Raw genomic sequence first — 17,085 nt, 5'->3', positions numbered from 1 at the left:
AAGGGATGAGCTCCCCAGCCTCCCGCGGTGCCGGGCAGAGCTCCGCTGCCGCTCAAGGGAAGGTGCCCTCAGCACACGGTCCCGTCACCCACCGGCTTCACCCCGGCAGACCCAGTGTGCCCGGGATGCAACTGCCTGTACCCGTACCAGTGCACTTGCACGCTCCCCATCCCAGTCCCGCTGCCAGGATCCATGCCCAGCCACTGGGCTCGGCAGGCGGAGGATGCTTACGCTCACCTGAGCCCACACAGGGATGCAGGGATGGGATGCAGGGATGCTCTAGTCTCACTCAGCTCCTGCCCCTCTGGCTGCTGGCAGCAAACTGAGCCTGGAACCAGCAGGAGCCTCATATAGAGGTTGAGGAAGAGGAAGAGCCACCCCATTAACCCTTACCAGCCCAGCCCCGTCAGCAGCAGCCCACCCTGCCAGCATGTGCCCCAGCCACAGCCTTCACACTGCAGAGCCCTGCCTCTACCGAGCCAGCATTAACCCTCCTTCTCCTGCAGCTCCAGCTCACCTCTGCCAGCTCTCCTCCTCCCTCCATCTCCTTACGGGAGCCTGGCTGGGATTTTGGGATCCGCAGCAGAGATCTCTGCCTCCTCCCAGGCAGGACTGTGTCTCTGTGTCCCTCCAGCACACAGGGCATCAGGAACGGGACAGGGAAACCATGCCCGTTCCAGCAGCTTCTCTTTCTTCATCCACCCCAAGATGCTGGGTGCAGCTCAGGAGCAGGAGCCCGCCACGATCCCCTTCCCCAGGATCCTGCCCTGGCCGGTGAGGGAGAAGAAGGGAGGAAGGGTCCTTCTGGCACTTTCTCCGTTGGTGGCGAAAGGGTCAAAGCCAGCCCCGAGCCAGGCCCGTTCCTGTCTCCTCTTCCCCCCGGGAAGGGCTGTAAATTGCAGGAAGCCACAACAGGCTGGAGCTGGCCCAGGGGTTATTTTTACCGCTGCCCTCTCCCCTTCCCGAAGGCCGTGCACTCCCATGGGGGCAGCCCCCGGTCCCCCTCCATCCCCAGCGCCTACCTGGGGGGCTGCGAACGTGGCACCGCAGCAGCTGGAGAGGGGGGGAAGGACATGCTGCACCCCGAGCTGGGCTCCCAGCACCTCGGAGTGGGGACGGAGAAAGCCCCCAGTGCTCCCTAGGGACCCCCCCAGCTCCTTCCATCCCTCTTGCAACCAGTATGGATGGAGAGCTGGGGTACAGCCCAGCCCAGGCTTCTTGCAGGGACTCAGAGCATCGGGAGGTTCCAGTGGGGACAAAGTCATGGCATTCATCCCGGGACTCGTAGGCCAGGGCACTCCGTCCCTGGAGGAGAGGGCACCCGACCCCGAGCGCTGCTGGCCCCCACCCCAGTTCCTTCCTGCGGTGCCGCTGCTGGGGAGCCAGTGCCGGGAACTGGGGCTGGGTCAGCATCCAGTACCTCCCTGCACAACGGCACTGATGCCAGAAAGGGGCCGGGGCCAGGACTCCGGGGCTGACAAAAACGGAGGCTAAAATGGAGGCTGAACAGGATGAAAGCAGCCAGGGCTTGTCTGAGCTCTGCCAGGACCGGAAAAATTTCCAGTAAAAGCAAGGAAGGGACAAACCACCTATTCTATTCTAATAAACCTGGAGAGGAGCAATGCAGGCAGTTGTGTTTCCAGCAGCACTCCGGCTCTGTGTGCAGGATGCGGCCGCACCAGAGCAAATCCGACCATCTCCAGAGGAAGTTGGGGAAAAGGATGGGGGCAAGTGATGGAGAAACCCACGGCAGCCCTGGGATCTGCCCCCAGGAAGACAGTGCCTGGGTTCCCACGCAGGAGAGGGGCAGCCAACAGGACCTTATTTTTAACTCTAGGCAACGTGAGTCACTGTTTATTAAGACAGGTTTTATTTTCCAAGCTGGAATCCCGGCAGCCGTTCTGGTAAAGCCACAAGTGAGTAAGAGCAGCCTTGGATTCACCTTTCTCTGGCAGACCCAGGGTGCTCCCATGGGATGCTCCTACCCAAACGCCTGCCCCTGCCCCAGAGCGACCGCCCTCCTCTCCGGCTCCTCCTCAGAGCACTCGCCAAGCACTTACTGTTGAACTGTTATATTTGGACGAGGCAGATTCCCTTTGGGATACAAAAAGGGATGATTTGAGGGGCCTTTCCTGGCATCAGCATCTCAGGCAGCTCCTGCTTCCCCTGCGGAGGTGATGGGGGTTTTGTCACTTCAACTTCTAGGAAGGGATTACCCAAGTAATCAGCCTCCTGTGAATGCACCAGGTGGCTTTTCTTAGTCATGTGGATGCTCAAAGTCCCTTGTTTTTATTTAAGGTTACTCAGAGCTCTCACAAGGTGCTCTCTGCTCGTCAATGGGGCTCTGCTTCCCTCTCCTCCCAGCTCACTGGGAAGCGAGCACGGTGCCAGGCAAGCAAAGCAATCCCGGGAAAAACCCTGCCGCAGCTGGGGCCAGGTATGGAAACTTCCAGCCCTTGCAGCAGGTGAGAAAAGCCTGAGAAAGTCCTCAAAGGTCACGAGTCCCAGAGCACAGATCCTCCTTCCAACACCATTTTTCAGAGCATGTCTAGCTCCCAATTAAACAGCCCAGCTCCTTGCAAGCCCATTCTCCCTCCCAGCTCGTGGTAGGGTGGACACAGCCTTCTCAGCCCTGCTAATTACATCCCCACCCTATAACCCACACATCAGGCTTGAGGAGCAGCAGCAGAGCAGCATGGCCAGCGCAGGGCTCCCACCACAGCTCTGATGGATCCGGGCGAGCAGGCAGGGAAGCCAGAGGCTGCCATGCCCACAGGCAGCAGGAGGGCTGAAGCTGGCTGTGTCCCATTCAGTCCTTTCCAGATGCATTTCTCCTTTAAAAATAATAATAATAAAAAAAATAAATCACTTTAACTCCACCGTGACCAGATGCAGACAGGACTGCAACACCTGATAACACAGCCATCTGTTTCTACTTGCTGGTTTACTTTCATAACCCACAAAAGCTCTTTCTGGTCTGAGGTCCATGCAAATGCCACCGCCCGGAGAGCAGCCCACGGGAGCTGGGTGGCTGCAAGCCAGAAAGGGCCCAGGGTGCAGGCGCTTTCCTTCGGGAGAGGGCAGGAGTGGAAGGCTTGCTATACAAGTTTAAAAATATCAAGGGCTCAAATGGGCATGAATAAATCTGAAACCAACACCTAATCTAGGGCAGCCACCCACAAGTTGGTGCAAGTAGAAACTACACAGCAGCTGGGCCCAGAAGACGCTGAGGCTCCCATGGATGTTCATACCCGCAGTGGGGGCTTCAAAACCCACCATGGGCACCAGCCGGCCTTGCTGACTTCTGCCGGCTGTTCAGTGTCTATGGAGCTGTCCTGGTTTCAGCTGGGATAGAGTTAATTTTCTTGCTAGTAGCTGGTATGGTGTTACATTTTGCATTTAGTATGAGAAGAATGCTGATAGCACTACTTTGCAACAACGGAAAACATCAGTGTGTTTACACCAAGTCAAGGATTTTTCAGCTTCTCATGCCCAGGCAGCAAGAAGGCTGGATGGGCACAAGAAGTTTGGAAGGGGACACAGCCAAGACAGCTGACCCAAACTGGCCGAAGGGGTACTCCATACCATGTGACATCATGCCCAGTATATAAACTGGGGGGAGTTGGCCTGGGGGGATCGCTGCTCAGGAACTAACTGGGCATCGGTCAGCAAGTGGTGAGCAATTGCATTGTGCATGACTTGTTTTGTATATTCCAATCCTTTTATTAGTATTGTCATTTTATTATCGTTACTATTATCATTATTAGTTTCTTCCTTTCTTTTCTATTAAACTGTTCTTATCTCAACCCACGAGTTTTACTTTTTCCCCCCCCCCCGATTCTCTCCCCCATCCCACTGGGTGGAGGGGAAGTGAGCGAGCGGCTGCGTTGGTGCTCAGTTGCTGGCTGGGGCTAAACCACAATAGGAGCAAAACAGGTCAGTACTGGGACCACAGGGACAGACAGGAAAGGCAGAGAGAGATGGAAGGCACTGCCAGGACTGAGGGAAGGCTCCCCAGGGTCAACAACGAGCATCTGGGCTGAACCCACCACCTGCTGCAAGGGACACGCAAAGGTTTTTAGGTTGCATCTCTTTTCATCTCAAACCCCAGAGATTAAAGAGGCCTCTGAGCACTTGCAATTCTAGCAGCAGTTCTCCCTTTGCCCTCTTCAGGAGGACGCAAAGCAAGTCAGCTGTGTCCTCCAGCACCCCAGCCCAGCACGCTTTACCTGGTGGAGTGTGGGACGGGAGCTGGGAATATGGGGCTGTCCCAAAGAGAGCGGCTGCATCTCCAACCACCACCAGCCCCACGGCTCAGCCCGTGGCCCCTGCACTGGCCCCAGCTGCTCCTCATGAACTGCAGCCCTTATGCAATTGCCTTCTGCTTCAGGCACCCAAATAATCTGGAAATTCATCTGGGAACAAAGGGATTTCAGAAGAACATGACCTGGGCCTCGGCTCCCCTCGCAGCGACGCAGTGGTGGTGCTGGCTCATCCTTCAGGTCACTTCTCCATGCTTCGCTTGCTCTGCTTACAAGTGTCCGCGGTCTCAGGCTCCCCAAAAACGCTTACAGAGCTAATGAAGAGAGATCTGCAGCAGCTCAGTCTTGTATTTCCACCTCCCACCCCTCCCCAAACAGCGCAGACGGTCTGGACAGTTTGTGGCATTTCAGATACATCCCTCTTCCTTCATTGCACTTCAGAATAGAAATTGCACTTTGCATAAACGGCTCCCCAGCCCCTCCAACCGAAAAGGAAACTAAACAGTCAACGCTCAGCAGTGCCCATTAAATAGAGTTTGTGTTTAAATACTCCTAACTAGTTATCTGTGGGACAACTCCCTGCGTTCACCACAAAAACCACCAGTAAAGATTAAAAACACTTAACAATCGATATACCCCATAGAAGGATTCACTGGATATGGGTGGAACAAAGGGAAAAACAACACAAAAATTCAGCCGTTTGTGCTGTCCCCGGTCCAAAGGCCACCTGAGCATGTGTGTCGGCTCAGCCAGCCACTGCATGGGGCTGGGGGGATAAAAAAAAGTTGTTTCTCTGAAGCAAGGGCACCCTTCCAAGGGGCGGGCAGGCGGCTGCCGGCTCCCCAAGACAGGACTTATCTCAACCACAAAGCAACATCTGCCATTACGCTGCACTTTGCGCAGGACCAACGATTGGCTGGCATGAAGGAAAACTCTGTTTAAACCAACACAAAATGAAAATACAAACAAGGCGAGTTCCTAAGCCCAGCGCTGCAGAGCAGGGATCGCCTAGCCAAGCCCTGCCCAAGGAAACGGGCTGGGCAAGCTGGAGCCCAAGGCCTCGGCATTCTGCAGAAAAAAGGAAAATAAAGCGAAGGTTGGGTTATTCCAGCTGAGACGCAGCCTTAGTTACATCTAATTTCTGCACCAGTGCATTTCCTTGGAGATTTTTTTCCCTCCTCTATGGACTAGATATATATTTCAAGTACGTAGGCTTAGTTTTCTTCATTTTGCGGGGGAGGAATTTAGCTTGTGTCTATATTTAAAAACACCAGTCTTACAACTAATCAAATATGTGTGACCTTCTCCTTTAATTAAGGTGCTTATCCTTTAATAAAAAATAATCTAAATTTTAATCCCTTTCTCTTTTGCAATGACTGCATTGATTTACGGGTTTAACCACGCAGCTCCTGCCAGGTGGGGAATCTGCTGATTTCTGGCACCAGGATACGCAGGCAACAATGCAAGCGCATGGCACGCAGCAGATGACTGGGCTTGGGTGTGTTGCGGGGGTAAGAAATGGCAAGACAAAACAATTTACAGCATTTCCAGTTTGCACTATTCCCACTCCCAGTCTGCACAACCCTTTGTTCCAGAGCACTGTTAATTAAAACATGCAAATGACTCCTAGGCTCCTGTAGCACGTAGAAGTAATAGTGTTTCCTCACCTTTATTTCTAAGGTTTCTTGGGGCATGTGAGACCAGCAGGCCACTATCCCTCACAAACCTCCAGACCATCTACACCCAGTTCAGCCCCAGCAGCCTGCACACGCCTGCTCCCTCCACCAGCTCCAGCTGAAGCCAGCAGCGCTCGGCCCTCCTACACAGGAGGGAAACCCAGCAGAGCACACATTAGCTGGGCTGCCTTCAGCCCTCTGCACAGGGGGGATAACAAGGTTCACCCACAGAACAAGGGCTGGCAGCTTTCTGGGTGAAATCCTACCCCGGCAAAGGCAGGAACTAGAGGGGAAAGGCTTGCTTCGACGAGAGAAGCATCAGTGCCCAGGAGAGCAGCAACATCTATTTGCAGCCTCAAAAATCCAGCGGTACCAGTAGCAGGGTAGGCAGAGCCTGCCAGAGATTCCCTTACAGCCCAGGGTGGTACTCAGTCTGCTTGTAATAACAACTTCAAGCACATACTGGATGCAAGAATGCTGCTTTTAGTCTTTAATCCCCTCTTTGAAAGTGACGTACACCCAGAAGAGCACTGTTTTGATTCTTCAAGGGCTTGGCAGAAGCCGCAGGGCCCACACAGACATGGCTCACTTCAAGTAGTCCAGGAGCCAGCTCTGTTTTCACATCCAGTTTGGCCTCCCTCTGTCAAATCCTCCAGCAGTGGAAGTCTGGCACTACCGCTACCCACAGACGATGAGCAGCACAGCTATTAGCCAACCTAGCACCTTTTACAAGCTTAGGATCACTTACGGTGTGACTGTGAAGTACTACAGCTTACTTCTGTCCTAGCACAGCAAATAAACCCTTCTGCAGCTTTGCTCACAGCTAGATGACACTGCACTGAGAAGAAAGCATTTCTCTGTAGAAAGGTCAGAAACTTCATTGAAATTCAGATTTTATTTCAAAAACAGTCATGAACTTAATAAATTACACAATAAATTTCCTCATTATAAATTCTCCATAAAATATATTTTACAGTTTTTAAAGAAAGATTTGAAAAAAAAATCTTTTCTGAGTGCTGAAAAGTATCTTGACTTTGTGTCACGCTGGTGAGTAACTCCATAGCTGCTACAACAATTTGATTTATCAAAGGTTTTAAAACAAAGACCTCAGACAACAGAAATCAAACAGAACACAGACCTCAAGGACTACCATTCAGTGTTAACCAAGGAAACACTCAGTGTCACCCAACAGCAAGGCTAAGCACCATGAGAGGGATTTCAGGTACCCCCACCCTTTAAAGTGGCAATCAGTGCAAAGAAACACTTTGGGAGTCAAAAAACCCAAAACCTTACTGTGCCATTCACTTGTTTCTGCACTGCAGGCAGGCAGCACATTTGGTGTGCATCCTTTGAAATACCTCAGAGGAGAATCAGATGATTTGCAAAGTGCCTTAGAGGTAAGTAGTATTATTCTGTAGTAGGATTCATACTTCAAGATAATACAGTTGATTCTGACTTTGGTGGGCAAGAGAGAAGGAAGTTAACAAGGTATTTTTAAAAAGATCAAGTTTAACAAGGACAAGTGATATACCCTCTTAAAACTTTACTCATCGAATGACCACACTGAAATATAAGTACTGTGAAACAGTATTGGCACAGACAGCGACAGGTTTGTTTTCCTCCTTTCAGTAACAAGCTGAGGCTTCAGTGGTACTGAAGTCAGTTAAAACATGAGAACAAACAGATCTCCCCTTCTAGAACACAAGAATAAACAGATCTCTCCTTATCGTTGCTCACAGATAGGCTCCAAGTCATCTTTTATAGACCAAGCTCCCTGCAGGGAAGGAGCAACACTGGGACAGCCACATAGGCAACAGGCTGTATCCTCGGTACGATGCAGCCGCCTCTGTCCCTGCCAACTGATGCTGAAGTGAGGCACTCTGCTGTAGTCAGGAACACTGTCTCTAAAAGTTACTTCTCTAGCATCTTCTAAGCAATCTACATTGTTTAGAGACAGCAAGGTGTATTTGTCCAAGAATCACTGTTTAGACAACTTGCCTTAAACAATAAAGTGAAGCAAAATAACAAGAATTAAGGACTAAGGCCCCATGGGTATCTGGCACCTGCTCTACACAGCACCAGGTAAGAACCACCTGTAGTCTGTAAAGCCCCAGAAGTCTGGTAGAATCAGAATCCTTTGCTTTTGGAAGAATAAAAAAAAATTATATTTTGTTTGTGCTGTTTATTCATACTCAGGCAGAATAAACCCTGACTGATCAGAACTGCTCTCAGCACTGAGAGGGAACAGTATCTGAGAAAAAAATTATACAAGGAAATACTTACGGCAGTTTTCGGGTAAGTTTTTGGGGAAAAAACCAAAACAAACCATTAAATTGATTTTAAGAAAGCTGGCCTTTGTTGCAGCTTTAAAGGCAATTTTTTAAGACTCTACTTCTTCCAAAAGGTCAGATTGATGAGAATGTTCTTGTGGGTGCAGGACCATGACCTAAGTGCTATACTATTACAAAGCAGCTTCTGTCTGCCGTACAGTGTCAGGTGGCTGCAGTGAAACCTCTCTTAGCATATCAGTCTGCTTCTGGGGAGTAAGAGCTGGGGATAAGCAGCCTTTCAACTACTTCAAAGCTTTCCATCCTATCATCTGTGCTTTTAAATAAATATTACTTCTTTAAATGGAGGAAAACAAATAAAAAAAATCAGCCAAGGTTGCAACACAAATCAGATACCTTTCACATACTGGTTACTGAGTTTTCTCCCATATTTGAGAATAGGTGTGTTCTACAAGACAAACAGTCACCCCTTTATCTCCTCATCACTACCAGATTAGAAGCAGTGCCAGAAAGGAAGAGGCCATGACCAGTATTACTAGTCAGATTCAGTTAACAGGAAAACTATGCTGCCACCATATTTTGAAGAATCTTAAAAATAACACTCTATGCTGCTGGATTCCCTTACCCACATTTCCATAAACTAAGCCCACAGTACTCTGCTATTATAAATCCTGAAGGTGCTATTGGATTATAGATAGAAGAGTAGAGAGCATGTTGTGAAACTGTAGATTAACTGGTTAAAAGTATTTGATTATTAGAAGAAAGCAAAATCAAATGATTAATGAACTAGCCAACATGCTAGCACCTGATTGCATCCATTTTTAATTTGACTCCCTCAGTGACAAGCTCATTAAGCTGTAAGTGCTAAGCTTGGCCATGTCAGCACTTTAAAAAACTGCTGATCCCCTTGCATTGCATTTTTTGTCTACAAAGTCAAGTCTCAGACCCTACCTTTGACATTAGATAACAAAAATAAATAATAAAGTTATTCAGGCCTGGAGAAGAAGGAATGCTTCTCATCTATCTTCTTCACCTAGTTTTCTAGCAGACCGCAATCATTCAGACCCATAGCAAATAATTTAAGAAAAGTGGCATACACTCCCAGTCACTCGTATACATAAATATATACACAGAATTACTTTACAAAGCCTGAAGATTTGCACTACCAGCATGCAAATCTCTTTTTTCCATAAGAGTTCCTAATACTGACATAGGAAACTGGAATGTATGAAATACTCCATGACATAGTGCTGGAAACCAAGTCTCAGCTCTTAAGACATCCCACTGCCAGCATACACAAACGAACATTGTCACATCTTACACTTGCATGTAACATCCTGGTATTATACACATCAACGCATTGTTAACACAACGGCCAACTCACATTCGTATCATTTATGAAACTCAAAAAGAGATTCGTTTGGTAGAAACTACACCCTGCAGGTTGAGTTCAGGCTCGTTTCTTTTACTGCCATTAAGTTGCACCATCAGTTAGGTGAGAAGCAGCTCTTATCGAGAGATGTCAGGCAGGTCACGTGTCCCAGCTGCTGTCTTTAAAAGCTATGTTAACTAATCGCAGTTCTAGCTCAAAAGCATCGGGTCGGTCCTGCGGGTTGGCAGCCAGCATTTCCTTGATCAGCTGTTTCATTCGAGCATTCATGGATTTTTTCTTTACGGGGATGAGCAGTTCCATTTTAGGGTTTTCTAGAAGCGCCTCTCCAACAGGGACGATTGCTGTCCCCTGCTTGACATAACTCCCCAGAAGTTCTTTCTTTGTTTCCGTATCTATGAATGTGATTCTTTCCAACATTGCCCAGATTATAATTCCCAACGCAAAGATGTCTGCTTTGGCAGTGTAGTGTCCTTCCCAGACTTCGGGGGCCATATAGAAGTCAGTCCCACACGCAGTTGATAGAAAACACTTATTTACGTTGACTGGTTCCTCGGGATTCTGTCCTGAGGCTGAACATACTTTACTCAGCCCAAAATCAGCTACTTTCAGGGTAGGTTCCAAGTCACTAGCATCCATCCTGCTCTGAGATATCAGAATATTGTCAGGTTTGAGATCACGATGAATAATCTGATTTTTGTGCAGGAATGCCAGCGCACTGCTGAGCTGAAGCATGAAACTGGTGTTGGTCTTGCGGTTCGGCTTTCGGGACAACAGATACTCATTCATGTCTCCTCCATCACAGAAATCCATTACAAACCAGAGGTAATAAGCACTTCTGGGGTCAAAGACTATTTCTCCCTTTAATGAGGTCTCTACAAGCTGCAACAAGGAAAAGAAACGTAACTACCTGATGACCACAAGAATATAAAGATATGATGGAAAAATGCATGAAGTTTGGATCTTCCTCTCGACAATCCAGAGAGCAAGATATTGCAACTAGTGAAAATAAAACTTTATGCAAAGTTTCTGATGTAAAAAAAAAAAATAAACACAACACAATGTTATTTGGCAGCCTCCTTATTTTCATGCACGTGAAGCGTATCAAGTTGACACTCCTGCCCAAAAGCTAGAGCTAGACCCAGATAACAGTATTTTGAAAGATACTGAGTGGCCATTGCACTCCCATCTGTTTCAGCTGGACAGTGTCCCACCCCAACAAAGCCTGTCCCACCCATTCTGCTAACAACTTTAATGTATAAACAAACTCCATACAGTGCCAGGGGGTTCTATTTGTCCTCCACTGATGAAGCAGTGCCACAATAGATTTTCAAAGCCTATTCTCCATTCCTTACACATTAACGTGTTCTAGCAAGTGTTAACACAGGATCCCTTAACTCAGGAGAATGCCAGTCTACAGGCACAGCTGAACAGCTGCTGCACATAACACCTTTCCCACCACCACCACCCACTAGCTGTTTTCTAGAATACAAGCAGTGAGTAGCTTGAGCAGCCAGTTCTAATAGCTGCTTCATACAAAAAGCAAAGTAAAACCAGCAGTCAGTTTTACTAATCCTGTTTACAAAACTACACATTTGCCTCTTCGGCTCCTCTGAGGTGGCTCTTGGCATGCTCTGGAAGGTAAGCCTCGCAATTATTTCTGTTAGTAGTAAACCAATGTATACTGAACCAAATGTAGCTCCTACAGGCTTTCAAAAATTAAGGTAGCTACTAATGTTTAGAGAGGCATTTTAAAGTGCCTTAAAAAGCAACCTCTTCCATCCAAGAGCAAAATTGCTACCAATTTATAGCTACCTTTAATTACAAGCACAGCTAGTACTCAAATGGGATCAACTTAAAACAGTAAATCCATGTTAGAACTAGAAAAATACGTATTTAGGTCTTATAGTCAGTAACAGTGAGATTAAGGTATCACAGGACAGCAGGGAGTCTCCTTTGCCAAGTGAGCACCCACACACACCTCTCCCCTCCACACGGCTGTACAGAAGCTGTACTTGCATCTCAGTTCAGAGCATTAAGACAACAAAATCCACTACCACGTCTGTGACAGTGGCAAAGCACCACAAGACTAGGCTAGTTTAGGACTCTTGCTTTACTGTCTTAGCTCAGCTGACACCAGCTAAGCACCTGCCCCAAAGCCCTTCAGGAGACACTAATACCCCCTCCCTGGCCAGCCTCCTCACACACTGCACCCGTTCAGCTCTGTAACGTAATATCACCTGGGGTGGGGAGAGGAGAGGGCAAGCCAAGGGAGATCTGATTTTCTCTATTTTAACACATGCTATTATAAACTGATCCCAGTCTCTTCAGAGTCAACTCAGCTCTGCCCTTTGCTCTTTGCTCTCTGGAGCAGGAAAACAATTTGTAGCGCTTGCACCAGACAGGGATCTATATGCTGCATTGTTAATAGGCACTACCATAAAAAACAATGCTGCAGGTGATCCGAAAGCTCTCCCCCACCTTGCAGTTCCACCCTGCTTTTTTTAAGCTCCTCCCTGTACAGCTGTCCACAAGTTTGATGCAATCTCTCACAGAGCCACTCATGACTAGGAAGGTAAGGCACTAATTTCTCCCACAGGAGCTAGCCAGTATTATTTTACCCTAATCCCTTCACAAAAGCAGGCCAGTAACAACTACCAAGCTACAGCAAGTTTACAAAGGCAAGAATCCTCCTTCTCAGGCTGGTACAGCACTTGGCACAACAGGACCTGGACAGCCCTGAAGGGTTGTCAGATGAATGTTCACTAACAAAAGGTCCTACATTAGACATGCAAGAATGACAACAATAAAAACTGAAATGATAAAAGCTGACTAGGGATAACACAATAAACATTGAGTGGGCTACTGACTTTTTAAACTAGAGACACAAATTTCTGCCAGGGGATGATTTATAGTTGGGGCAGCTTCTTGACAAGGGAATGAATCAGATTATCCGTAGAGTCTTTCAAGAGCTACTTATTCTTCAAAAATACGCATCTTCAAACTTAAAGGCAACTTAAAGGACACTTTCAGTAGTCATACAGGGCAAGCAATATTTATTCCCTTATTTATCAAACCTTTACCTCTCTTGGAAGAGATTAATAGTTATTTATTCAAAAAAGAAAATGGCTCACCACACACTACCAATTGCTTATTATTTCTGAAAGAATTTTAAGTGTTGGCTTCCTAAATCAAGATGGTTACTTCCTCTTCCAAGGACATCCGAAATTAAGAAATTCTTCGGAGCTCTGTCTCAAGACATTAGTACAGGTCTGCTCATTAACCCTGCAGGAGGGCTTCTATCAAGTAATACAACAGCCTACACCTCCCTTCTGCTTTACCTGTGGCATTTCCTTAAATTATCAAAGCAGATTTGCATTAAAAAATCACGGAGTCTTTTAGAGTGGCATGGCTTCAAACTACAAGATACAGGTGACTGTTCAATAGATACACTCTTTTAAAGGTATAGAATAATTTTTGGGTGTCAACAATGCAAACAATACCCTCTCCTAACTAAACATACCTCAAAAAAAAAAATCATCATGGCTGCCCACCTCCTTCCCTCCCAGCTACACATCCATATTAATTACTTCCACCCCATTACCTCAGCTTCATGTACCTGTAAATAAAGGGAGGAACTGGAGCCATGGGACATCTTCTGCACCATACCATCTTTCTGCAAGATGCACTCCTCCAGGTGAATGACGTTGGGATGCTGGCTCTTGATACTGCTAAGTGCCCAGAACTCACGCAGAGCTAGTTCCACGTTCTCTGGAGCATGGCACCGAATCTTTTTCACCGCGACCCGTGCAGAGGTCTTCCTGACGACTGCTTCGTACACCACACCATAACTGCCACGACCAACCTCCCGTATTAGATCGTACTTAGGCTGGCTACTCACCATCTTCAAGATCAAGGGTTCTGGGGAAGGGGGAAAAACCCACAGAACTAAAACTTATGAACAAGAACTGGGCTGTATTTTCCCCCATAGGGCTTGGTGCAGCAATATCGGGCCTATCAAAACCCTGCAATTAACAGGCCAGCGCCTCCGAGCGTTACCCTGAACGCAACGCTGCATTCGAGTGCTAGAACATTCTAGAAGCTACCCTGTAAACCTGTACCTGTTGCCACGGACTAGTTAAAAGTGAAATTACATCATTTTGGTGGGACTATTAAGACTTCAAATACAGCCCAGTTTTCAAGGTGGCAACAATTCAAACCTAGACTTGCATTGTGCTGAGACAGGACTGTTGTGTATGCTCCTGCTCCTTTCTCTCAGTGACTTCCGTGAACATCTGTGGGAATAATAGTACGGTACCATGCCCTCCATCCACGCCTGGGATAGCAGAGGACAGGTTCTAGTTGAAGCCTGAGGTTGGGCAGTAACAGATTTAATTAACACTGCCTTTTATGGAGGTGACTGCATAAGTAAATGTTTCTGTTATAGCTTAGTCATTAAATTCTTTTAGTAAAGAGGATGCTTCAGATCGCTTCCGATTTATTTTTTTAATATTACTATGATTTTTCACCTAGTCTCCTCTGAATGAGGAGCCTACAGTTACAAAAAGTTAAAAAGGGTAACTGATTGCAGAAGCTTGTACCCAGCATCTAACTTTCACTTTTGCTCAACAGGGAAATGACAAAATTTAAGATATTGCTCTGTAAGTAAAACAAAAGACACATACACACAAAAAACAAGCCACCAAACACTGCTACAGATTTATGACCCTCCCTGCACACTTCCCTGCAAGATTACAAACCAAAACACACCAGCACCACCTTTACACAAACAACCAAAATGGGACACTGACTATAGACAGAAAAAAGCTTGGCTAGCCAATTATCACTGGTCAAACAGAACGAAACACAAAAATAATTAAAAAAAAAGTCACAGCTAGCATAGCAGAACTAAAAGTTTGTAAGACTGCCAGTGACAAATGTAATTCTCTTTATGTCAGTAAACCAGGCAATAAGGACCACATCAAAACAGCCTGTTATTAGTAGGAAGCTTTCAATTATTTCCACTGTTTTAGGTACTTTTTTTTTTTTTAGAAAAAAGAAAAAAAAGAAAAAGAGAGAGAAAAAGAGGTATCATCAGTCTCAGGGCAATGCTACACAGACATTTTAACCTTGCAGCAAAGTTCTGTGATAAACATTTACAAGAACATTTTGAACTCAAGTGTGATGTGCCCAAGAAACACATTACCATGAGATTCTGCTCACAAGATGCATTGAGCCTGCACCTGTAGCAGGGCTATCATGAACAGATTAAGATTACAGCCTGCGCACTCAGATCTGATAGGCCAATAGCCCCTCCCGTGCAGGGGAGAAGAGCAGGATCTGTAATCTCACCAGTGGCCAAATATTTCCTGAGGAAAAGATTGCGTTACTCAAACACCATCACATCAGGTTCAAAATGAGCAGAAAATGTCCTCCCATGTCCAGAGTCAGTTAGCTCCGTGCTGTTACCAGACAGGATCTGTCATTCTGCCAAGCGTCGGGGTTGCTACCTGCCTTCCTTTGCCCCCACAGCGGGCTAGGCTGGTCTGGAAACGCCACCGAGGTTTATTGCCCAACCCGATGAGAAGTGCCGCCTGCTCCCCAGGGCAGCGACCGGGGCAGCTCATGCCAAGCTGCAGGGCCCTGGCAGAGGGACAGGCACAGGCCAGGCAGTGCAAAGCAAACAGGCCGGGCCTGCCCCTGCTCCCTCCTGCAGGCCTGGGAAGCTGCAGCCGGCATCTCACAGGGGAAGCCCTTTCCCTCCCCGGCTGCTTCGTTAGCAGCAATAATTACGGAATAGAATAAATTACCCCCACCACTCCTCTTCGCCCCGCTCCTCCAGGGAGGCCCTACAAGCGGCTGTCACACCGGGACCCCCGACTGCGGACCTTGCTCCAGAGGGAAACCACCGAGACACGGCTCGCTTCGGGCGGAGGCCGGGAGCGAGGCCTCACGCCGTCAGCCGCGGCCCGAGGAGGGGGAGCCCGCCCCGCTGGGCCCTACCCGCCTCAGCAGGTACCGGGGCCACCTCGCAGCCCCCGCGCACACCTGGGGCGGAGACCCCCACCCGTGTGGGCCCGACGTAGCGTGGCCCTCACTATGACGCACCGGGGCGACCACCCAGACCCGCTCCCCGCCACCGAGCCGAGCCGGGCCGGACCAGCCACCGCGTTACCTCAGGGCCGCTACCGCGCTGCCTCCACCCGGCCGCCATTATAGGGCTCCCCCCTCCCCTGCGCCGCCGCCGCCGCCACGCCCCCCGCGGGAGCCACGCCCCCGCGCCGCCTCTGCGCCCTCTGACTGGTCGGCGGCGAGGGGGAGCGGGAAGCGCGCGCCCCTCCGCCGGTAGGCGGGGCGGGTGGGGTGGGCGCGCGCGCGTGCGTGCGCCGTTCCCGCGCTGTCCCGGCGGCGCGCGCCGCCGTTGCAGCCGCCCGTGCAAGGGGCTGCGCGGCGCTTTGTGCATCCTCTTTCTCCCTCCTTTGCAATGACGGCCCTCCTCTTTTTTGGGGGTGTTTGGGGTTTTTTTGGTTAGTTTTGCTTAGTAATTCATTGCTTGGCATTAAGAAAAAAGGAAAAAAAAAAATCAGTGTAGTCCCTGGTACCTTTGTTTGCGCTCTGGCTTTGTGTGACAGTGGCCCAGAGCTGTCCCCCCTCTCCGTGCCCTGCTCTCTGCCATTGCCCCCTTTCCTCTGCAGGCTGCAGGCCCGGAGGTGCCCCCCATGCACAGGAGTTGGGGGGCATAGGGCTGCTGTCACAGTCCCCGCTGTCTCCTCAACCCATTGCGCAGCCATCACAGGGTCATTTTGGGAGAAGCCAGGGCCACCGGCTGCTCAGAGACCAAGCAGAGGCCGTTCAGATGCGCTTCCACCAGAGCAAGTGCTCTCATACCTCTCCGGGGTTAATTGGAATGAGCCCGGGGGTGATTAGCGCCCCACGGCCATGCCTAAGCTGCCCCAAGCCAATTAGAAGCCAACGAGTCCCTTGTGGGTTTTGAAAGCTGATTAGGGCATTACAACCCCTCCATTCCCGCGAATCCCCTTAATCGAGTCCAGAAGCAATTAGTTCATCAATGCCACCCCCAAGCAGGGCCAGCTCGTGGGCATGGGTGCACATGTGGGTACCCCACTTCTGGCTCCGGTCGGTAGCTGACCCCCGCGCCGCCCTCCTGAGTGCCCGGCCAGCCCTGCTTCCACGCCAACTCCTCCCTGGAAGAGCCCAAAGTGCTGAAACGGGATGATTTTGCAAGATGTGCTTGGCCGGTCCCAGCACAGTCACTTGGTTGACATGCGAGCCTGCCCGGAAGGAGCACCCGAAACAGCTGCGGGGCTGCCCTGCCCTGGGGGGGGCTGGCTGCAGTGAAAATGGGGCCTGTGCACCCATGCACCCCTCTACTCATGCACCCATGTACCCCTGGACTTGTGCACCCATGTACCCGTGCACCCATGTACCCCTGGACTTGTGCACACGTG

At 49.1% G+C, this 17,085-nt stretch overlaps 1 protein-coding gene across 2 annotated transcripts; it reads right to left on the bottom strand.

Moving 5' to 3' along the window:
* Nucleotides 1-6,814: 6,814 nt before the first annotated feature.
* On the bottom strand, nucleotides 6,815-15,863 carry PDIK1L (PDLIM1 interacting kinase 1 like). Of its 2 annotated transcripts, none has more exons than XM_069803196.1 (3): nucleotides 15,792-15,863; nucleotides 13,236-14,652; nucleotides 6,815-10,498 (listed from the first exon to the last, which is right to left on the bottom strand). In XM_069803196.1, the coding sequence occupies exons 2-3, from the start codon at nucleotides 13,518-13,520 to the stop codon at nucleotides 9,758-9,760; spliced, it is 1,026 nt and encodes a 341-aa protein (XP_069659297.1). In that variant the 5' UTR covers nucleotides 13,521-14,652; nucleotides 15,792-15,863; the 3' UTR covers nucleotides 6,815-9,757. The 2 variants fall into 2 exon arrangements, with proteins under 2 accessions (XP_069659297.1, XP_069659298.1); XM_069803197.1 differs by having other exon boundaries at nucleotides 13,236-13,537; nucleotides 15,792-15,856.
* Between the last annotated feature and the right edge of the window lie 1,222 nt (nucleotides 15,864-17,085).

Source organism: Haliaeetus albicilla, chromosome 16 (assembly GCF_947461875.1).
Source record: "Haliaeetus albicilla chromosome 16, bHalAlb1.1, whole genome shotgun sequence".
NCBI classification, from domain to species: domain Eukaryota; kingdom Metazoa; phylum Chordata; class Aves; order Accipitriformes; family Accipitridae; genus Haliaeetus; species Haliaeetus albicilla.
Note: the sequence above shows the minus strand (reverse complement) of the source record. Positions and strands in the feature narration are given on the sequence as shown.